The following is a 23,953-nucleotide window of genomic DNA, read 5'->3' as shown; positions in this document are numbered from 1 at the left end:
AAAAAAAAAAAAAAAAAAAAAAAAAATAACCTCCTGGAACTAGTAAACGTTTATAGCAAGGTTGTGGGATAAAAGGTTGATATACAAAAGTCAATCTCTTTCCTATATACCAGCAAAGAATAAGTGAAATTTGAAATTAAAAACAAAATGCCATTTTTATTGGCATCCACAACAATGTCATGTAGGTTTATCAGTTTTAACAAATGCACCACTGTGGTGCAGGGTATTGATGGATGAGGAGGCTGTACATGAATACAGAGTATATGGGAAATCTCTGTACCTTCCTCTCAATTTTTGCTGTGAATCTAATATTCCTCTAAAAAAGAAAGTCTTAAAATTATCATATCCCAATTTTTTAATTATATCATTGCTTCATAAATGTATATGTCTCTCATTGTGCACACATTATCCTCTTTAAGTGTTCCTTAATGAGGCAGGTTAAATGTATCTATTTATACATAATGTATCAATGTATATATTTATGCATATTAAATATGTTTAATAATTTAAAAATGTAATTATTTTGTGAATTCATGAGCCAAATAATGGATAACTTTCTTCTGAAAAGAATTAGCTGGGAGAGGTGTATAGCAGGTAATTGAGGATTATGCCAAGTCCACCATTTGCTAGATCCTTTAATGTACAGTGGAAAAGCTCTCACCGTCTCAATGAGATCATCAGCTCTACTGATTTGTTCATTGGATGTCAATGTTTGATTGAAGACTTCTTTTCTGCTGATATTCTGTGATGTTCCTTCAGCCTGGATACTGCAATACTAAGAATGGGGTCGGGGAAGGCAATTGTGGCAAAAAATTAGCACAATATGGTAGAGCTCAAAACATACAGTATGTCTCATAATATATAGTATATAGAGTTCAATCTGTTCAAGAGATTATGAGCAGATATGCAAAGTTTATACAGCATATACATAAACATTTCCAAAAATCAGAATATAGGCCTGAGATGGAAATCCACTTTTTAATCTATATGAAAAGAGTGTCAACTATACAAAATCTTTTTTTTTCCTTAGGTCAATGAGGATGCAAATACTGAGTCATTGCAGAGAGCTGTAGAATGTATAGATTGGTAACTGAGATTCCTTTCTTAAACCCTGCAAGAATTTAAAACCAAACAAATAACCAGTGACAACAATAAAACATATATGATCCTGGTCAAGGAAATTATGGTGATTTTTTTTTTCTTTTTGTACTTTTATTTTAGGTTTTGGGGGTTCACGTGCATGGGTAAATTGCATGTTGTTGAGGCTTGGTGTATAAAGAATTCCATCACCCAGGTAGTGAGCAGAGTACCTGAGAAGCAGCCTTCCAATTCACACTTCCCTCCATCCCTCCCCTCTCAAGTAGTCTCCAGTGTCTGTTGTTCCCATCTTTGTGTCCATGTGTATTCAGTTTTTAGCTCCCACTTATAAGTGAGAACACGTGGTATCTGGTTTTCTGTTCCCGTGTCAGTTTGCTTAGAATACTAGCCTCCAGCTTCATTCATGTTACTGCAAAGGACATGATTTAGCTATTTTTATAGCTGTGTGGTATTCCACAGTGTGTGTCTGTGTGTGTATATGTGTGTGTATATAGTATTTTAAGAGTTTGTTTCTTATCCAGAAGACTCTTTATCTAAAATATCATATTAAGTAAATAATACAATCATTTTTAATCCTGTCAAGCACTGAAACAACCTAAAAAATTAGCATGTTCACCCACCAAAACATACATTTTACTGACAGTGTAAAAGCCAATTTAGGTTTATGGAAAATTCAACAATAGACATAAAAAGTGGCATTTTTCCTTTTTTGTTTCTTCATTTTGTATGAGAATTTCTGCAGGTGAATTGTGCATGATATTTATCCACCGTATGCTGGGAATCCGAGGTAAGAGAAGGAAAAATTATATAAGAGAAGAAAGGGGTGACACTTGAAAATGTAGCTGTACCCAATGCATATTTTACAAACTGGCTTAAAAAAAAGTTGAAGGTTTTTCAAACATCTGCAGTGCTAACATATTTTGAAACACACACACACATTCACCACCACCACCACTACAACCACCATACATCCACGATCACACATTTGTATTTAGAGAGGACTTATTTTTTAAAAAAATTAAAGCTGTAAAAAGTGTATTTTTCTTAATCATTCTGGATACATCATCGACTACTCTATAAGCTACTTGAAAAAGCAGAAAAGAAAGTCTGCAAGAAGCTGTTTTTTCTACCCTCTATCCAAACAACTAGTATTATCGTTGAAATGACAAGAATAATTAAGAAAAATGGCCATATGCCATATCTGTAGGAGCAAAAATACAGTTGTTTGCACACTGTGTGTGTGTGTGTGTATATGTGTGCAGCTAAGGCTCCAAAAACAGGTAATGAAGATAAAAATTAAATCTTTAACCAAGCAACAAATTTTCATTGCAAAGCCTGTTGGTGACTTTATTTATTTCCATAGGAAAAACATTTGGACCATTCTGTAGGCATGAAAACAGACTATGTATTAAAAGTGGTGACCTTAATATATTTTTGACATTCTTAAAACTAAAAATACATAAACATCTTTTTATTTAAGAAAAAAGGCCATGCTTTAGTGCAGTAGAAGATAACGTGGAAGCAAATAGCTTCATAGTCCATATTATGGTATTAAGACTTATCTGAGTTGCTCTCCACTCCTGTTACTCTATTTGTCACAGATTGGTAAGATTTTCCTCCAAGTGGCCTCTACATTGGGACTGCAATGAACAAGTGACTTCACTCTTAAAACCTAGCCTGACTTGTATTGTTTTGGGGATTATACTGTTTACATGCTGCCTTGTATAGGTGAGTTCACATAGATTATCGGGGTATCAACATGCCTTTTTTTTAATAGGCTGTGTCTATTAAACTCTTATTAGCTTCAAAAATATTCCTCTGTGTCCAAGAAATTGTGACAACAAGAAGACCAGAATGTTTCCATTACTTTAATCTTGTCACTTCTTAAATGGACCTGAGAGCTAAGGTCACAATCATTGTCATGAACGTTTTGTTCCCATACATGTAGACCCAACCAGATTCAGCAATGAAGGTAAGAAATTAGTCATCTAGGAGAAATGTCTCATGAAATAGGTCAGGATGTTTTCCTAATGCCAAGTCATGGGTTAGAACATATAGTATATAGAGTAAAGGGAAAATGTGAAAGAAAATTAAACTACTCTTTTCTACAATGAACAACTCAGATAATTCTGATGCAAACGCCTCTAAAATACAGAACAGATAGCTGAGAAGGGCAATATGGTTTAATGGACTAGATATCCGTTAGGTTCTAGGCCTCAGCATTACTGTGTATTTACTGTATCAACTTAGGAAAATTACTTAACCTGTCTGAGCCTCAGGATCCTCGTCTTTCAAATAGAAATGTACGCATCATGCCTAACTTCTGTAGTTGTTGGGTCCATATATGTGAAAACATTTGTGAAAGTACAGGAGACTACCTGAAGAAAAGTGATTATTATCACTCCCAAAATGTTCTAAATGAGTACACTAGAAGAATTGCTGTAACTCCCTTTATTCTGCCATTTCTTCTTCCTTTAACTGCAATTCCAATGCTTTCTTTCTCTCTTACTATTTTTCTACTTTCATTTCTGCTCAGTCTGCCCAATTCAATCTCTGGGCATTCATTTTAATTCAGTGTCAAAATGAGTCAAATCCATTACTACTAAAGGTTCAATTTCTTTTGTAGTATGAAAATTAGAGAGCTACTGCTTGGGGCTCAAAAATCTTTTTTTTATTAAAAAGGGAGCTTTTGGTTGCACGTTATTTGTTGTAATGGGATTTGACCTGTATATCAATTAATTGTGCAACAAATTTATATTATAAAAGCATTTACGGAAATGAATGGTTATTGTGTATGATAGCCATGTCATAGAATTGGATGTGAAAGAAACAATTGATTCAAATCACTAGAGCTTCTTTTCATACCCTTGAAAGTAGTAAGTAGTAGAGATTGAAACAGTCCCCTAACTCTTTACAGTATAGTTTTAAAAAGCTATGATAACTTGAACCAAAAACATACAGTTACAAAAACACTTTTGCTACAGACATAGGAATAGTCTATATGACTTTAGTGATTTTTAGCAGGAGATTAAAGGGAGAAAAATGTTTTCTTTATCCCTACATTCTTGGTACTTGCTTGTGGAATTCTTCAAAAGTAGTCCACAGAACTAAATTCCCCTTTGTGTGCCTATAATTTGGAGCAAGCCTTTTACAGATAAGGTTATACATTGGAGGCAGATAGGGTTACATATTGGAGGCTTAACCTTGCTATAAAATGACCAATTATAACAAAGAAATCTATGTAAGTCCAAATTCTCGCAGATCTTTTTAAAAGTATTTTATCAATGAAGGTGCCGAAATATTACTAGGTCCTAACTACATTTCTCTGTAATGTAGTCCTGTAACCTGAACTATGAAGTCAAAGCTGGAATCTGATGGACTTTAGTAATTTGGCCTCCCCAGCATTGAACAGGAACATCAACAGCAGTATATGACTGCACCCAACCTAGAGACTGCTTATTAGAGCTGTCTGTGTAGAAAATAACTGTTTTAAAAATATCTGTAATAAATTAGGGATTCTTACTGGAAGCTACTTTTTTTTTTTTTTTTTTTTTTTTTTTTTTTTTTTGAGACGGAGTTTTGCCCTGTTGCCAGGCTGGAGTACAGTGATGCAATCTCGGCTCACTGCAACCTCCACCTCCCAGGTTCAAACGATTCTCCTGCCTCAGCCTCCCGAGTAGCTGAAGCTACACGTGTGTGCCACCAGGCCCAGATAATTCTTGTATTTTTAGTAGATAAAGGGTTTCACCATGTTGGCCAGGATGGTCTCCATCTCTTGACTTCGTGATCCGCCCGCCTCCGCCTCCCAAAGTGCTGGGATTATAGGCATGAGCCACCGCGCCCGGCCGGAAGCTACTATTTTATTTTTAGGACAATGTGATCTTCTAACACATATAAACCCACCTTCCACATGGTGGGTCCTACGACTCCTCTCCTTTAATCTTAGTTTCAGGGCTCTAGAAAAGAATTTCTTTTTTACTAAGGCAGCCCGTGGGACTCCCAAAAATTAATCTCCTGTAATCTGTATAACCTTCATTTTAAAACAGACTATTTTAAATGGCTCCTATAAGTTTAATTGTATTTATATAGCTGAGTACAGATAAGGGTTTTGTTTCTGTCTTTGAAATTCCTAAGTGTCACTTTACAGAATGCCAGATCATTAAGGCGTGCCCATTCTTAGCACAACATAGAAACTCACTGAAGCTGGAAGGATTGAAATCAAATTTCCACACCCCCAGGTAAACTCTACCTGTAGGCCACTACCTATAGGATGGGGGCCAGGGGAAGTCTTAGTAATAAGATCTCTAACACAAAATGTTAATTCACTATATAATCCTAAATCTTACAAAAATGTAATATTTTTTATTGGGGCTTTTATTGGCAAATCATGGATTCACTTCCTTTTGCTGATAGCCTCTTATTTATTCAATTCTTGATAACTCCAGTTACTTAGAAAAGTGCATTCCTGAAATAAATTGGATCATACTGTGAAAGTAGCTTATTGCTGAATATGTCAATTCCTACTTTCCAAAAAGAGGTACCTGGGTCTCATGGTGCAATTCAAGAAGCCATAATGATGGAACGATGCTAATCAGATATAAAAATATGGCTGGCGAAAACCTGTGAAAAGAGAGAAGAAAAAATAGTTTAGCTAATTTAAGCTAATTTTTCAAAAAAAAATTAAGAGGAAGAATGAAAAACAAATGCACATACTCTGACCACATTGAGTCGAACCTTTTTATCTCAAGTGTTTATTTCAATGAAGGAAAAAGCATTATGTGATTTCCGCCATATGGATTACAAAGAAACAAAGTAACTGTAAAAGGCACTAGTAGCTGTCATTCTCACTGAATTTCTAATCCAATTAATAGACATTAATTTTGATATGGTTTAATGGGACACTGCCAATTAGTTTCAGGCACTACACTGGATATTTTGTATTTCATATGTTTTACAAAAAGCAAACACAGCAGCAGTAAATGTTGGATTTATTAGACATTACAATTTCAAGATTTGGCTACATTTTTCAACATTAACCTGGAATTCTGAGAGCTCAAACAATAACATGGTGCTAGAACACAAAAATCAGATGATAAGGACTAAGAATGAGAGTAACCCATTGGCTTTGTGCGTGATTTGCTAAACCTATAAAATAAAAACACAAACAACCAACAGTGTAAGCCTTTGGTATTTTTTAAAGATATCTATATTCACTGTTTTCTCATTCAAAATTCAGAGAGGAATCTGAAGAGTGGACTTTTGTGATCCAGCACACTCAGGTTTAAATGCTGGTTTTGGCACTGACCTCTCAGTTTGTTTCCTAATCCACAAAAATGTCACTATATCAGCCAATGCAGGCTGCTGTACAAAAATACCATAGACTACGTGACTTAAACTACAGACATTAATTTTCTCAGTAGCTCTGGAGGCTGGAAGGCTGAGGTTAAGGGGCTAGAAGAGCGGGATTCTGGTGAGGGCTCCCTTCCTGACACGTAGACAGTGCCTTCTCCACGTGTCCTCAGATATCTGTCTCTTCCTCTTCTTATAAAGCCTTCAGTTTTATTGGATTAGGACCCTATCTTTATGACCTTATTTAACCTTAATGACCAAATTAATCTCCAAATATTGTCACATTTGGGATTAGGACTTAAATCTAGAAATCTGGAAGGGGGCACAATTCAGCAGTTACATTCATCTCACAGAGTTTTTTATTTTACTTCCTGTAAAGCAGTGCCTGGCAGTGGTGGGAATTCAATAATAGGTAGATATTACTAGTATTATTATCAGACATGGTACAACATAAATGTTTCCTTAAAATGCTGAAATAAGAAAAATAACATACTTTCCAAATTTATTTCTTCAAATTGGTCCAGGCACAGTGGCTCAGGCCTGTAATCCCAGCACTTTGGGAGGCCGAGGCAGGTGGATCACTTGAGGTCAGGAGTCCGAGACCAGCCTGACCAACATAGTGAAACCCTGTCTCTACTAAAAATACAAAAAAATAACCAGGCATGGTAGTGTGGGCCTGTAATCCCACCTATTTGTGTGGCTGAGGCAGGAGAATTGCTTGAACCCAGAAGGCAGAGAGGTTGCAGTGGGCTGAGATTGGCTACTGCACTCCAGCTTAGGCAACAGAGCAAGATTCTGTCTCAAGAAAAAACAAACAAACAAGCAAACAAAACAAATTGAACTTTATTTTAGAGGACTCTTGCATTACAGAACATCTCAAAGTCAAAGTTATGTCACTATAATTGTATTAAAATGCTTTTAATACACAGCAATAGTTTGAAATGACCTAGAAAATAGAAATGTTAATTGCTCAACAAGTAGAATTATTTGAGATGAAATGTTACCCAAACTATGTTATTATAATTCAGGAGAGAAAAGTGAAATGAAAAGAGAAAATTTAGAATGATATTTTTAAAGGCTATTAATTCTTTCACTAATAAATTTTTTCAACTTCTAGAGAAAGGAAGGGAGAAAGGGCAAGAGAAAGAGAGGTCTCTTAAAAAATCAATATTTAATATAGATACTCCCCCACCTTTGATTTCCTGCGAAAACCAATTTCGAAACAAAAGGTTATGGGTCATGATATTATTAAAATCTGTCTTGGAGGATGGTGAAGCTGTAGAGAGATATCAAAAGCCCATGTTTAGCATGCTCTTAAAAAGAAAAGAACAATTAACTTTTTGACCTCACATATCAAAGGAAACATCAGGAGATAGTATTTCCCTTGTGAAACTGGGAAAGAAAGTGAATTCTAGGTCAGAGGGACAGTAGGAATATGCATATTTTTGTTTGGAGACATCAAATGTTGGCTGGATTGCAATTTTGTTGAGTCTCTTGGGATTAATTTTGAGACTAACCCCTCCCTAACAATAATGTAACAATAATAATCTAGGGAAACCATAGCCTGAACATATAATAGCTCTTGAAAAAGGTTAAAAATAAAACAAACAACACCCTTAACATCATCTATGCATAAGATTTATTTCTATAATTGGAAAAAAGTACTATCCTGTTTCAACGTATTTCCTCTAACTGGGAAACTGGTTATATAAACAAACAAACTTCAAGATTCAAGATGTTTTGTGTTGCCTAATAGAAAATCTAAACTCCATAATCTGATATTCGAAGACTTCATTATCTGGTCTTATCTCCACTTTTCCTTCCTCTTCCCTTACCACATCCTATCAAGTTGAGCAACTCAGTAGTTACACAGTATTAACTGTTACACAGTATTAACTGTGTATATACAGTAGTTACACAGTATTAACTGTAGTTACACAGTATTAACAGTAGTTACACAGTATTAACAGTAGTTACACAGTATTAACTGTGTATGTTAAATAAAACAAACAAAATGCTTTGGAAAGTTCCTCTCACTTCAATCCTCTTTATTAGATTATTTGACCTAATGAAGAAAGGGGTTAGGAAAAAGGAATCATATTGAGGGCCCAAGAATTAATTATATTCAACTCAATTCTCAGCCTTGTTTAACTAACCATGTGTCTCTGGTAAGAACAAAGTGCTCTCTGCTCTTTTAGTTTGGTTAATCTAAGCAGAGAGGTTCTGCAATGGTTTTACAGCAAATATCTCCCAAAATTATGAAAGCTTATTTTGGAATAAGCTTTTTGCAATAAATTTTATTTTGGAATAAATATATTTTGGAATAAATAAGCTTTCTCTTGCACATCTATCCACCACCATTCTACTTGTATTTGAAAGGCACAGCAGGAATTAATCTTAACCTGTATTTCTCTTGTGGCCCAACACATGCTGTACTGTTTTATAGTTACATGTATATTAGATTTTGCTTTCCTAACATAAGTTCCATGAAGAAAGGTCCTTAGTCTTATATATCTTTATATCTCTTTCCTCTTCCCACTCCTTCATTTTCTCTTCTCCCCAGTGGAATCATAGTGTCTTACTAAGTCTCAAATTAATGCTTATTAAGCAAATGCCTAAATATTTGAATGCCTGAATTTATAAAGGAAGGAAGGACTGAACAAATAAAGTGAATAAAGACTACTGATGATCTTTCATTTCAAGAGGTCTGGTATCAAGTAAGCTCTTCTAGCTATGACCCTTGAAATATTATATGTTAGTAAGACCCAGTATAAATTTCAGAAACTTAGAAGACTCAAATTTGAATCCTGCCTTTTCCATGCACTCATCTTTGGAAATTCACAACCTTCCCTGAAACTGAATGTCCTCATCTGTAAGACGGAGAAAACAATACCCATCTCATAGTGTGGTTATGAGGATTAAATAAGACAATGTGTGCCATGAGATTGACACCTTAGGTGCTCAACAAATGTACTTGCTGCTTTCCCTAGACTCAGCTCTGAAAATGTACTCATGGCTACATATTTGTTACTTATGCTTATGAAGGACTCTTAGAGGACAGCCAATTAGGACACTGTTTCTTCATATAATTTATAATGACTTATATTTTTAAACCATGATTCTCAAAACTAAACCTGTATAAGGTCGTGCACACTGGCTCATGCCTGTAGTCCCAGAACTCTGGGAGGCCAAGGGGGGGTGAATCACTTGAGGTCAGGAGTTCGAGACCAGCCTGACCAACATGCTGAACCCCCATCTCTACTAAAAATACAAAAATTAGTCGGGCATGGTGACTTGCACCTGTAATCCCAGGTACTCTGTAGGCTGAGGCAGGAGAATTGCTTGAACCCAGGAGGTGAAGGTTGCAGTGAGCTAAGATCACACCACCACACTCCAACCTGGGCAATAGAGCGAGACTCTGTCTCAAAAAAAAGCAAAAACAAACAAACAAAAAAAAAACAACAACAAAAAACTAAACCTATATAAAACTCCTTGAATCAAGGGTCCTTTTCTTTGTACTGTTGAATACAAACATCATTATGCCTAACTTCACAATCAATGTTGAGGCAATTACTGTCACACTGCCATGGTTTGCATGGAGCATTTACCCATCACGACCTACAAGATGCTGCCCACTCAGGGCCCTGCCCACCTCTTGGGCTCTGTTGCTTGCCATTCTTCCAACTGTGTTCATGTAACAGTGTTCTTCTTCCAGTTCTCAAAAAAAACCAAAGTGCTATCCTAACTGAAGCCCTCACACACGTATTTCTCTCTTTAGAAATACCCGCCTCTCCTACTTTTTTAAACTTTATTTTTATTTTTATTTTTTAAATTATTTTTTATTTTCCATAAGTTATTGGGGTACATGTGGTGTTTGGTTACATGAGTAAGTTATTTAGTGGAGTAAGTTATTTAGTGGTGATTTGTGAGATTTTGGTGCACCCATCACCCGAGCAATATACACTGCACCCTATTTGTAGTCTTTTATCCCTCAACCTCTACCACATATCAGTTATATGGGACTTCAGAAAACTTTCCTTATTCCTTAAGTCTAAATTAGACCTCTCTGGTCACTTCTGGGCCATAAATTTTCAATATTTAGAATTACATATGTGCATATGTAGATGTGTGTGTATTTGATATCATTTAAGTGTTGACTCCAAGCAATTCTAAATAATGCAAGCACCAGAACTGGGTCTGTCTGCTCAAAATTGCAGTCATCTCTTAGTATCTGGGAGGGATTGGTTCTAGAAACCCCGCAGGTAGCAACACTATGAATGCCTAACTTCTTTATATAAGATAGTGTAGTATTTGCATAAAACCTATGCACATCCTCCCTATACTTTAAATCATCTCTACATTACTTATAATACCTGATATAGGTGTAAATGGTATGTAGATAATTGCTGTACTGTATTGTTTTTTATTTGTATTATGTTTTAGTGTCACATTGTTGTATTTTTTTTTCCCCAAATATTTTTGATCTGCAGTTGGTTGAATACGCAGGTGAGGAGCCTGCATATATGAAGGGCTGGCCGTATACTCTCTGCTCCTTCCAGAGTATCTGGCATATGATGAGCTTGCCACAAACATTTAGCGATTTGATAAGGCTCTGGTTGATTTACAGTTTCTACTTTTTTGACACTCTGTTGCTGGTTTGACTAAAAATTTCTTCTTGAAATATCATCATAAACTGATTTTTATTGGAAGTTTTACAGACGAAAACTAATTCTATATGTTCTGCTCCTATGAAAAACGTAATATTTTAGCGTGATATCATTGCCACTAATTATTATTTTGAGGGTTTGCAGTATTCTTGATCATGTGTTGTCAGTGCAATTCATTTTTAGAAGAAGAGTGTGAAGTTTAAAAATTAATAAACCAGATTTTATTGTAGTCTTTGTCTTGATGGCATCAAGAGTAAGGAGATATGGAGTACCTTGTATGACGACTAATACCATGGAAAGGTCTGGCCAACTCACAAATCATTTATATCAGGTTTCTGGATAACTGTTTATAAACGTACAATATATTGGACTGATAAAAAGCTGATAAGTATATGATTCAATGACTAAGACATGTCCAAGTGAAAAATTTTTACAAATGGACAATACCCTATTACCAGTGAGCTATCTGCCCTTAGAAACTCAGATTTATTACAATCCCAATTACCTGTCAGAATACCAAAGTTGTCCAAAATGAATTCTTTAATGTCAAATTACATTGTTCAACTATTTTTTCATATAAAACCCTCTTAAAATCTTTCTTTTCCATGAAGTTGTGTTTTTTTGTTTTAATTCCATATCTCTCAGCCTACCTACCAATTCTGTCCCAAGTACACAAACAGGAGCACCATCTCAAAGGAATTTTTCTTTATATATTTACTTGTTTATCTAAAAATTCATTTGTTTTGTTTTATTTGTTTATGAAATATATAGGTATATGTGTGTATATATAGGTCTTGCCACATATTAGACACTGCTCCAAGCTCTTGAAAAGCTTTACTCATTGCTTTTGTCAGTTCATTTCATCCAAAAGTAAAATATTATTTACCGTACAAAGTTGTCATTTCAACAAATTATAATGTTTTCTACAAAATGATATGTCATGACATTTAGCAATTTAGCCCTGTAGTAAATTTTATTTACTTTGACTCACCATTAGTCTAGAATTAGGATTCCATTTTCCTCTTTCTAAAAATGACAATTATTAATGTTTTCTTATTGAAAAAATATCATCCACTCATTTTTATAAACAAACAACAATATAAATAAGCCTATGGAAGAAAAATCAGCCATATCACTACCTTGTTTAGTTTTTCTCTGTCTTCTCATCATATGTATATATCTGAAAATGGATAATATTTAAGTGAAGCAAAAATAATATTCAAAATGTACTTTAATTGAATCCAGATTTTATTTGTATTTCATTTCTCAATATTTTCTCCTCTACAAAAACAGAGTGAAATTGTAAGAATACTAGACACAAGTTTCAAAATCTCATGTTAAGTGAGATTTTGCATGTTCTCAGTAAAATTTCTGGAGCAATTTATAAAAATTTATTTTCATGGAAATCAAAAAACTAGGTCATGATATTCTTTTGTAAGTCCCTAAACCTGTCTAACAATGCAAAGGTTGTTTGTCCTTCTTACATGTAGACTCATTTGTCTAAGTGGGCCTTAACATGTACGATTTCCATCAAGGCTGCTTGGCAAGGGCTTTCTGTTAGTGTGTAAGGGGAATATGATGACCAATATAACAACCTCAGTACTTCCTCTACCTCTCTTCAGTTCCTCAAAGTGAACCCAGTGCTTTTACAGAACACAAAGCCTCTGAATGCCTGGGAAGTCACCAGTGTGACCCCAGCCACCACCCATTAATCTTCTTGACTAGCATGTCCCTCATCACCACCTCCCTTCCCAAAGCCCTTTGCAAGTGCCTGTCCCCTGGCAAGTAAGCCACAACTAAATGGCCAAGAGCTAACGAGAATTCCCCCCAAAATGGAAAACTGAATATAAATGAGAATGTTTTAAAAGGTGCCAAGATCAGGCCGGACATGGTGTGTCACGCCTGTAATCACAGCACTTTGGGAGGCCGAGGCTGATGGATCACAGGGTCAGGAGATCAAGAACATCCTGACTAACACGGTGAAACCCCATCTCTACTAAAAATACAAAAAAAAAAAAAAAATTAGCCAGGCGTGGTGGCAGGCACCTGTAGTCCCAGCTACTGGAGAGGCTGAGGCAGGAGAATGGCGTCAACCTGGGAGGCGGAGCTTGCAGTGAGCCGATATCATGCTACTGCACTTCAGCCTGGGAGACAGAGCAAGACTCCGTCTCAAAAAAAAAGAAAAAAGTGCCAAGATCAGTTGATAGGTTTGTTTATTCAGTGATCTTAAGGACACCAGACAAATAATGACAGAAGAGACAAGGAGGAATTTCAAATGGGTTGAGAAAATCCATTGCAATGAAATCTTTCTTTGTATTTCCAAAGCCCTTGAAGATTGTCTACATTTAGGTTTTGTAAAGAAAAGATACTGCTGAATGTGACTCTTAATTATAATTTTCATTGTTTGTTGTTGCAATTTAAAAAAATAAAGTCATATTCCCAAATAATGATATAAACTGATAGCAAAATTAGTACCCCATATACTTCACTCAGTCTAAAATTTTCCAAGAGTAGGCCTAAAGCAAGCACAAGCTTTATTACAACTGAAGTTGTTCACAAACTCCAGCAATATGTTTCACTATTACTAAACTAGTTAATATGAATTCATTTGAGGATCTACATACTATCTTTCTCATAAAATATTTTAGAACAAAAGAAAATCATGGCATCCTCCTAAATGAATTGTTCCAATTGAAATCCTAACTATCACCATCATGATACTCTTTCAACCTGAAAAGCACATCTTTCTTTTCTGCACTCATAACCACCAGTACCTCAGAAATCATTTACCTCTGAAATGTTCCTTGTCAACAAGCCTACCTTACTGATTGTATCCTGATTCTGCAGGCTTTCCACACTCTCTGACTTAATTTGTGAAAAATTATTTGGTTCTCTAAATGTCATTTTATATTGTTTTCATATAACTATATATATTTTCTATTTTTTATAAAACCACCATCACAGCATCTGGTACAATAAATGCTTATTTAATGAACAAATGAACTTATATTGCTGCCAACTACAGGAACTTTAATGCTCTCTGAGAAAATAAAATGCATTATAATTGTTCTTTGTGTAAGGCTTTAGTTTATTTCATTCTAAGTAAAGACAGTAGTACTTATTTCTGTTCTGTAGAGGAGATTGGCTTTTTAGGACAAAAGTTAAAATAGTCCAGAATTTTCCCCCTTTTCTTCATTTTACATCCTGTTTTGGTTTTACAAGAATGTTTGCTTGTGCAAGAGTGCATCTGAGCCAGACACTCTTGTATGTAGTGTGGACTTCCCTACATTGTGTTCTAAGCAAAATCATCGCAGTCTTCCTTTAGCAGGTGACTTGAGTTTTACCTACATAATTAAAACAAAACAAAACAAAACAAAAACAGAAAAAAAACACCACCAACAAAACTTTGACGCTTTCTCTACTACAGACAATCCTTGACCCTAAAAATTACGTAGTAATGTAGTTACTGAATACAAAAAGTAAGAAATAGGTTGATGGAGTAAGGGGAAGACTTAACACAGGATTACCAAGCTTTCAATCCTGGGAAGAAGAATCCTTCTCCAGACCTCTAAGCTGTAGCTTCCCCATCTGCAAACAGAGGTGTAAAGACACTACCAGGGCTATTGTGAGGATTGGATGAGTTGATGCGTGCAATGCCAATGCCTGGCTCAATAAATGTGAGTGCTCACCAGATGCTAGGAATTGTTTTCATTATCTATTATTATCAGTTGTGACCTTGGATAAATGATTTAGTGTTGGTGTGCATTAGTGTACTCACCCTAAAATGGTAATTAAGATGGCAACTAATTTATAGAGTCAATGTAAGGATTACATGAGACAAGGGAAAGAAAGCAGGCTGTAGCATTGTCAGTACCCAATAATTGATAAGTGGTACTACCTCCATTATCATCATCACCATCATCACCTTCATCACCATCATCACCACTAGTATTAGAAGACTGTCTGAGAATGGCACCAGCTAATTTATTTTGAGGCTGTTTGAGGTAGATTAAAATGTGTATGGGACAGGAAGCTCAATCTGGGAAATAAGAAAGCAAAGGAACACTACAGGAACAGCCCCACCCCCTCATCCAGGGCTACAGCAGCACTGATGTTAGAGGACCTCCTTATGTGCTTAAGGATGATTGATTTTTATTCTAATAAGTGGATAACATTAAGTCAGTTGTACATTATCGACCTCTTTGAGGTAAGTCAGACAAAACAAAGATAAAATGTAACCCATCTCCTTGAATAACTATAGGTAATAGGTTTATATTCAGAGAAAAGTAACAAAATTTGGGTTCACCCTGGCATGTTACATTAACAAGCCTTATATTCTTAATATGATTTCAATATGACTTTCCAAGAAAGTACATTTCATTAAGTGCCTACATTAAAAATTTAGTTTTTAAAAAAAGGGAAAGAAACTGTTATTTTTAACAAAACATTTTATATACTGAAGGCCTAATTGTCCTAGTACCAAGACTTTATAGGAATTTCCAGAGTAGTGGGGAATATACACATAGGGAGAATAAACCTTGACGTAAATGTGAATTTTCCACTGTTGGAAAAAAGTTAAGCTATTCAGATTTGTCCTGATGCTGTATGCATAATGTCACTGCCATGAGAAGAAATGCATGAAATTTAAAAGTAGGAATATATTTATGCTGACTTATAGGAGCTGCCCATGCTAATTTATACTTTGTTTTTTTTCCAGTCAAGTACAAGAAGTGAAAAAAATATATCAGTAACCTTAATTTTCAGTTCTAAGTGTCTCAGTTGAACATGATCATAAAGAAAGCATGGCCATCATTCAGTGGTTCCATTTCTTGGAGCTCCCATTCTACTTGCAGACATAATTATTACATTGGTCTGAAGTCTTCTGTGAGGCAAAAGAAGGAAATACGACTTCTTGGGAGTAATGCACGGTACTAATTTTTGAAGAAGACTCTTCTTCCTAAACCATGACTTGGATTACTAAAAGCAAAGCCATTTGCTAATAACATTCAGTGTGTGCTTCCCAAAATGATACACATTTAAGTCATCCTTCTGCAGTGAGTTCAAGACTCAGGATATAAAACACATATTCCCACAAACATACAGGAAGAAAACAAATACAAGCATACTTTGGTTTCAGATATCTCAATAAAGCAGATCACACAACATTTTTGGTTTCCCAGTCCATATAAAAATTATATTTACACTATGATCTAGTCTATTAAGTGTGCAACAGTATCATGTCTTAAAAAATGTAAATACTGGCCCAGTGCAGTGGCTCCTGCCTGTAATCCCAGCACTCTGGGAGGCTGAGGTGGGCTGCTCACGAGGTCAGGAGATCGAGACCATCCTGGCCAACATGGGGAAACCCCGTCTCTACTAAAATACAAAAAATTAACCAGGCGTGGTGGTGTGCACCTGTAGTCCCAGCTACTCGGGAAGCTGAGGCAGGGGAATGGCTTGAACCCGGGAGGTGGAGGTTGCAGTGAGCCAAGATCTTGCCACTGCACTCCAGCCTGGTGACAGAGTGAGACTACGTCTCAATAAATAAATAAATAAATAAATAAATAAATAAATAAATAAGTTTTATTGCTAAAAAGAAAATGCTGACACAGAGACACAGAGTGAACACACATGTTGGAAAAACAGTGTCAAGACTTGCTCCCATCAAGGCTACAACAAACCTTAAAAAAAAAAAGCACTATATGCAAAGCACAGTAAAATGAGGTATGCCTGTAGTATAAACCCTCAGATACACCAAAAAGCTAAAGAGAGATTTCAGGAAAGTTGGACATGAAGTGTGAAGAGGGAGAGAAATTGTTTATCTTCTGAGAGAATTTCCAGTGCCCAAGTTGGCCATATGGAAGTCACAGGGTCTCCTTTCAAATCCCTCTATGTCATCCTCTCTGGGGTCCAAAAAGATTGCAGTGGGGAATGGGGAAGGAAGAATTTTATTTCCAAACCTTCTCTCTGGCATTTTCATAAACATTTTTGATGGAGGAAAGTACATATTATCACATACTACAGAATTACATCATACAGAGTTCTTCCGCATTGCTCAAAACTTATAAATCAAGATCAAATTTCACACAGTATGCATCTGTTGAGTCTAGGTTTTCAATTTCACTGCTGAACTTTTCAAATGCAATGGAATGATCTAAACAGATTTCAGTGAGCTTTTTACAAAATTGGTTTGAATTTGAGATCAGTGTAGGATAGAATCCTTTCTGTTTCCTAACTTGTCTTTTCTGTTTTCAGCTGTGAGCCATCCAGACAATATCTAATGCACAGTGTTTAACATGAGGTATGTAAAGTTAAAGAAATTCAGAAGAGTTTTTAACATGGAGTCTAAGGACACTGGAATAATAAGAAAAAGGGAAGAATAGAAAAACAGTATTAATCGGTCGTTTGAGGGTGTGTCAGAAATATTTGAAGGCTCATGAAGATTGTCCCTTTTTCTTATCCTCCTCATGCCTGGCTGGCGCCCTCTCTTCTTGAAGGCCTAAGCTCAAAGGTCACATCCCCAGTTAGGACTCTCTGACCATCCAGTGGCACCTTCCCCTGCACACCCCCCTCACTCTGTCACCTAAACCACTGGGGCCTTCAGAGTTCTGATCACTCATTTGTTCAATTTTCTGTTACCTATTCATTCATCTGTTTATTAATTACTTACATCTTTATTTTCTGAGCCCCTTGACTAAAACGTGAGGTTTGCGAGGGCAAAATTTTGCCTGTTTATTCACTTCCATATTGTCAGTACTTGAATAATGCCTGACACAATGTAGTAGATGTTCCGTACATTGTTGTTGAAAGAAGAGTGTAAACACTGTGCCCTCTCTAGAGAAACCTGCTCAAGGTTGCCTAATTCACCTGCCCACCCAGGAGGTTCTGTCTCTACATGGCCTTCGCACACCTCTCTCCAGATACAGCTCTCACCCATTCTTCCTGCGACAGCTCAAATGCTGTCAAGTTTCCTGTTCCCGACCCAGTAATCAGCAGCACATCCTTTCTCCTTTGAACTGCTGGAGTGAGTAAGACTGGGAACCTGGAGTTTTCACTCTTCTCTCTCAACTGACAACTAACTGGTCCCAAAAGAGATGACTTAATAAGTCTGTGCCTCAGTTTCCTCATCTAAAAATGGGAGAAAACAGAGAAACAAAATAAACCAGATACTGAAAGGATGAAATGGGATCATCTGTGTGGAACACTTGGAAGGTTCTGGAACATAGGAAATGCTAAATATTCATAATTATTCTCATTGCAGCACATTTGAGCACTTTATCAAAATGCTACCTTTTAAAATGTCAACCGTGTTTGTTTTCGGTTTTGTTTTGTGTTTTTTTTTTTTTTTCTGTCTGGTCACGCAGTGTTTAGCATAGTACCATATCATGCTTGCTCATTAAGCAATTCAAAAATACTTGTCTGGTTGAACCTAATAAAGTAAAAGGAAATGAGAGATAACAAAGCAACGTGACCAAATAGGTGAGCTATTATTTATTAACTCACAAATGATATTTTCCTTGGATTTATCTGGGGAAGAAAGCTCCAGTGCCTAAAATTGTATACTTTTGCCAGTAAGTTCAACTTAGCTTTCTACTTATTCTCAGATAATGCCTGCTTTCGAGTGAACAGGCTTCAAACTTGTCACAATCTTAGTAATTTTTTTCTATCCCTGAGGAATATTTTATTGGCTGGAAAGCAGCTGAAATGTTGCCTTTTCTTTGACTTTACCTAAATGGTAATTCACAGATCCATTGGATTGTTGCCCAGACAATAGAAAATCAAATCAAGAAAAGCTTAAGCCAAGTGATATTCATTTTCATCTTACAGAAATGTAATTAAATACGCAGGTGAAACAGATAAATATTAGGTGGGAAAAAAGCAAACTCCAGGAGCACACATTTTTTTTAGCTTAACGGGGGACGTGTTGTTGGCTCACCTTCTCTATTCTATAGGATTCCAACAAATTAAACCTCTCCAACTGGCGAGTTAGTAGTGTTGACGTAATGTTGCTTGTCCCTGGACAGCTGAGCTCAGCAATTCCAGTTCCATGTTTCCTTTCCAAAGGATAGCTAAAGAAACATTCTCTGGATAAGTGTCATATGTTTGCTATGTTTCGAAATATTTAGTTCACATTTTCCTCTATAGATCTATTCATTGTTCCACGATTTCTGTAGATTGGACTCATTTGGGTCCAAGTGTAAATTTAAATTAAAAGGACAATATTCAAAGTAGCCCAGAGTAGTCCAAAGGAGGTTCATGGATCTGATTTTCAAAGAAAAGAACTTTTCCACCGTGTGTGTGTGTGTGTGTGTGTGTGTGTGTGTGTGTGTTTGTGTGTATGTCCATCATTCAGGTTTATTCAATCACTCAATCTATTCTAATCTATTCTTCTTTATTTATTTTCAATACGGAAGGTTATTTTTTTCCTTTTCCCCTTCTCTTTCTCCTCCTCCTTCTCCTTCACTCCTCACTTCAACTTGTAGAAACAATGCTTTCAACCGATACAAAGGGCAATTCTTTTACATTTTAAAAAAATGTAACCATAATATACACAACTCTATAACTTTAGTGTCTTGATAATATATCATGGACATTCTTCGAGTTTAGTGGTTAATATCTAGCTCATTATTTTTAATGTCAGTAAAATAGCCTATAGTATGAATATTTCACAATTCTTAACTATTCCTTTGATGGATAATCAGTATGCTTTCAGCTTTACTTTCCACAAACAAGATGGATATTAATATTTTTGCTCATGTCTTCACATATGGGTACCTTTGGTTCTATAGGGTAGATTCCAAAATATAAGACTATAAGAGCAATGGAACAAAGGTTTATCTATGTATCTATATAGATTAATGCATATTAATATTTTTCTATATAGAGGTATAGATGTTGTCATAGTGTTTGCTTCATCTCTATTTAATTCCATCAGCCTAGATTTTCTAATGGAAATTTTTTCTTAACACTCGAAACCAAAAATTATACCTTGCTTTACCAGAATACTTCACCTAGAAAGGGAATGTTCCCCAAATCTAGCCCTTTTTCATTGTTACCGTATTGTTTTAAAGATAATTTCCTACATGTTTTAGCAGCCCATGTTCTGATTTTTTTCTCTCATATTTATGACAGAATAGTGTGTGGGCTTTGTCTACCACAAGAATGAACATATTTGTATACTCAGTTGTATTTGGTAACATCAACAGAATAAAACATTACTAATCATATTCCTTTTTAGACCATTTACTAAGACTCATTTGTTGCTGCAATTTTACACTAAGTCAAATCAATCAACTTTTTTCTTTACTTATTTTCAAATTTGCTTATTTCAAATATGGCATAGTAGATACTATGCCAGCAAGATTTTCCTTGAATTAGTGTTATAATGCACAGTATATATAATGGGTCTGTTCTTCCTAAATAAAGGTGAGGATTTTTTTTTTTCAACATTTTTGCCTGGAACCAATGGTGTATTGGCTAGTCGCTCAAGTAAATTTATCTGACATGTGCAGACCTAAAATGTGTCTAGTTGATACAAGAATATTTTTAATAAGAAGAAAATAAAGAAAAATCTTTGGATCTAGAAAAGATCATTGCTTTTTTATTCATCACCAATCAACATATATTATTTCATATAATTCTCTAATTGCCCATGAGGTAAGTATTCACAGGTAAGAAATTGAGGCTGAGACACTAAGTAGCCTGCTCAAGGTCTGACAGCTAGTAGGAAAACCCAGATTTTACCCCATTATCTGTCTGATTTTGAGGTGCATATTCTAAACACTAGTATATCCCCAGTTTCCTGCATTACTTGACTTACTGACCATCACTCATTTTTATCCCAACCATTTTTCCTCTCTCAGTTGTAAGTTACATGTCAGTCCCAATCAGCAGTAAACAAAGATATAGAAACGAAGGTAAAGTTCCATTTGTATAGGATTTATACACAACAGGAGTGTTTGACTTAATGCAAGTTAAGGCCTCTGGTCTACTCGTGGAGGGAGAGAGCAAGCCTCTCTTCTGAGGTTGAAGGTCTCCTAGAATCTCTGGTGGTTGGTGGCAAGACTATTTTCCATGGAACAGTTTTCAGCCTCAGACTTCATCTTTCTGTGACCAAAGATATTTCCACTCTGGTTTGTTAAACCTACTCAGTCAAAGTTAAATCAATGTTATATGACCTGCTGAGTGAACAAACACTTTTCTCCCCTTTTGTTTCTTTAACCCTGAGGCTTATTTGGGAAGCTAACACCATTTTTCTTTGAGATTTCCAAAAGGCACACTGGAAAGTACCTCAAATGTCTCATGCTTAATAAATTCTTCATGGGGGTGGGGAAGTGGAGGCAAGAGTAGTCACATTCCCATCCTGGTTGTATTAAATTAGAATTGTTCTTGAATAATTTGAGCATTGATAATTCTAGAAATTTTTCAACAGTAGAAAATATAAGCAAGATTCACATCATCTTCAGAGTCAACATGTTTTCTTCCATGAACTGTCAGGAAATACAAAGCATTTTGTAGTTTAATATGTAAAACTGTAGAGGGGTTGTTTCATTTTTTGAATACAATGACTATAATGCCATTGTGTATGTAATTTGCAAATTGCCTAATACCATTTTCTCCTTTGTCATAGCATGAGGTATTTTTAATGTATTGATACATATGAAAACACATCCCATTTTAAGAATTAATACAGAAAGAGGCCTAACTTGCAGAAGTTCTGGATGAACTTCCAGACGGATTCCTCTGGGGGTTAGGACAGGCTCTTCGTCAATGGCAAGAGAATCTTTTTCTCAATTATTTGATTGTCATTCAAGCCTTTCGGGGAGAAAATGAGCACCACACGTGGCGTGTAGTTCTCGCACACAGAGGTTAAGACTGAACTACTACCTGCTGGTCCCTTCACCAGCGTTACAACCCGTTCCTGGCAAGATAGGCAAGCCGTTAGCCAAGCCCCAAAGCCACCAAACCCAGACACCTGAAGCTGGCGCTGTGCCAGAGAGAGCGCAACGCCTGCGGCTGGAGGGAAGGGAAGCGGATGAAACCCCAGATGCGCAGCGAGGGTCTTCTCGTCTTAGGAGGGTGGTCCGTGTGCTCAGCTCTTGCGAAGGTCGCTGATGCCCAGCGAAGGACATTCCCACACGTGCACGCACGCAGAGTAACCCGCGCACACTCACACACCCCAGTTTCAGAAGGCACACTACATGGCAACCTCCTTGTCCCATGACTCCCCTATTTGGGGGGCACATTCAGCAAAACAGACCAGCGCTTCCTCCCTTTACTGATCTCCCAAGTTTCCAAACCTGAGACTGGGTTACTCTTGCCTAGGCTCACGGATCGAGCCTTCCCACTGTTGCACTGAGACCCTAGGGTAGCCCTGGCGTGCCCAAGAGATGCGCAAGCATCTCGTGCCTTCCAAGCTCCCAGCGAGGACAAATGGGGTCCAAATTCTAGTAGAATCTGCGGGTTGCGGGAAGATGGACTCTAGGGCTGCCCGCGAGTGCGGTGGGGGACAATACCTTAGGGCCCCGTGAGCCCTCGCTTTCCCGGGGCACTCTCACCATTTGTAGCCTCTGCCGCGCTTGAACCTCAGGGTGAGCGCAGTCTCCAGGAAGAGCAAGAGGTTGAGCAGCGCGAGCAGCCAGTACCACGACTCCTTCTTCACCTCGGTCACTCGCCAGACCCCGACCAGCGAGTGCAGCACGAACAGCAGCCGAGCGGCCAGGGCGTTGAGGAAGACCAGCCCCTCCATGCTGGCCCGCGCACTCTGCCTACGGCCCCTTGCCTGCGCCCCCAGGACCCTGCCGGGCGCGCCCGGAGCCCACCCGTGGGCAGGAATATGACAAGCACTGAGACCTGCTGCTGCTCGTGGTCCCTTCTCACCCTCAGCGCCCGACGCCGGTAGAGCTGGTGCGCAGCTCGCCCCTCCCCCAAACTTCCTGAGAACTCTTCAAAGAGGGGCGAATCCAAACCCAGCTTTTCCAGACGGCTGGGCTTTCCAGGGAGTGTGTAGCTGCGCTGCCCCGGCTCCTGGGCGTTATTCTCCAGCGCTGCCCACCCCCCTCCCAATCTCGGGGCCAAATAGTCTCCATCCCTGTCCTCTATCCCCGCCCTCGGGCCTCCGTGAGGTCCCCAAGAACTTCCCCATCACGAGGGGGCGGAAAGAGAAGGGAGGAGGACTGAAGGTCAAGGTGCAGCACAGCCAGAAAGGCGGAGGAGGAGCGCATCTCTGGCAGCTCCTCCTTACTTTTCCTCCTTACTTAATTCACTCCCACGTTTCACGCTGTCATGGTGACCCGAAGCCGGGACGCAGGAGGGCCAAAGAATCCAAGCAGTTTTAGAAACCTGGTTACTGCCCAGCTTGAAGAATTAAAACTTCCTAGGATCAGAGGCAGTCAGACCCTCCGGGCTTTCTGTGAGCTTAGCACACCTCCCTGGGCCAGTGGGTAGCCCTGGTCACTTTTACTTCCTTATTGTGCCATCCCCCACCACACCACACCCCTGTTTTGTTTTGTTTTCTGTTTTGTTTTGTTTTTCCTGAAAAAATATAGGGGTAGCAAGATAAGACTGCAGAGGGGAAAGTGGAGGAGGAGACGACGGATGATAAAGCCAGGAATGCGATTAGAAGGTAAAATGCATGCACTCCCAAATTCAAGGACCTGTGCTCTTGAGATCAACGACCATGAATTAAACTCTCCTTCTTCCAGCATCCAACACAAGAAATGAAGTCAGGGTTTCCCAAAACACCTTCGTCATTTTTGTTTCCTTGTTTGGTGTCCTACCACCTGTACTACTACTGACTTAACATTTTTCTTTAAATGTCCTCAAATTTTTACTCAAAT

The 23,953-nt window shown here is 37.5% G+C and overlaps 1 protein-coding gene across 1 annotated transcript in view; it reads right to left on the bottom strand.

Annotated features, from left to right (window-relative positions):
• The window catches only part of TMEM26 (transmembrane protein 26), a 47,954-nt gene extending 24,718 nt beyond the window's left edge, over nucleotides 1–23,236 (bottom strand). Inside the window, exons 1-3 of the mRNA XM_011988314.1 lie at nucleotides 22,673–23,236; nucleotides 5,640–5,718; nucleotides 662–775 (exon numbers count right to left, since the gene is read on the bottom strand). Of these exons, the coding sequence (XP_011843704.1) occupies nucleotides 662–775; nucleotides 5,640–5,718; nucleotides 22,673–22,863 (384 nt within the window). The 5' untranslated portion in view covers nucleotides 22,864–23,236. The remainder of the gene's footprint in view (nucleotides 1–661; nucleotides 776–5,639; nucleotides 5,719–22,672) is intronic.
• Nucleotides 23,237–23,953: the final 717 nt, after the last annotated feature.

The sequence above is a fragment of the Mandrillus leucophaeus genome, unplaced genomic scaffold (genome assembly GCF_000951045.1).
Source record: "Mandrillus leucophaeus isolate KB7577 unplaced genomic scaffold, Mleu.le_1.0 Scaffold327, whole genome shotgun sequence".
Classification (NCBI taxonomy): domain Eukaryota; kingdom Metazoa; phylum Chordata; class Mammalia; order Primates; family Cercopithecidae; genus Mandrillus; species Mandrillus leucophaeus.
The sequence above is the reverse complement of the archived record's forward strand: the minus strand, read 5'-3'. Positions and strand labels throughout refer to the sequence as shown.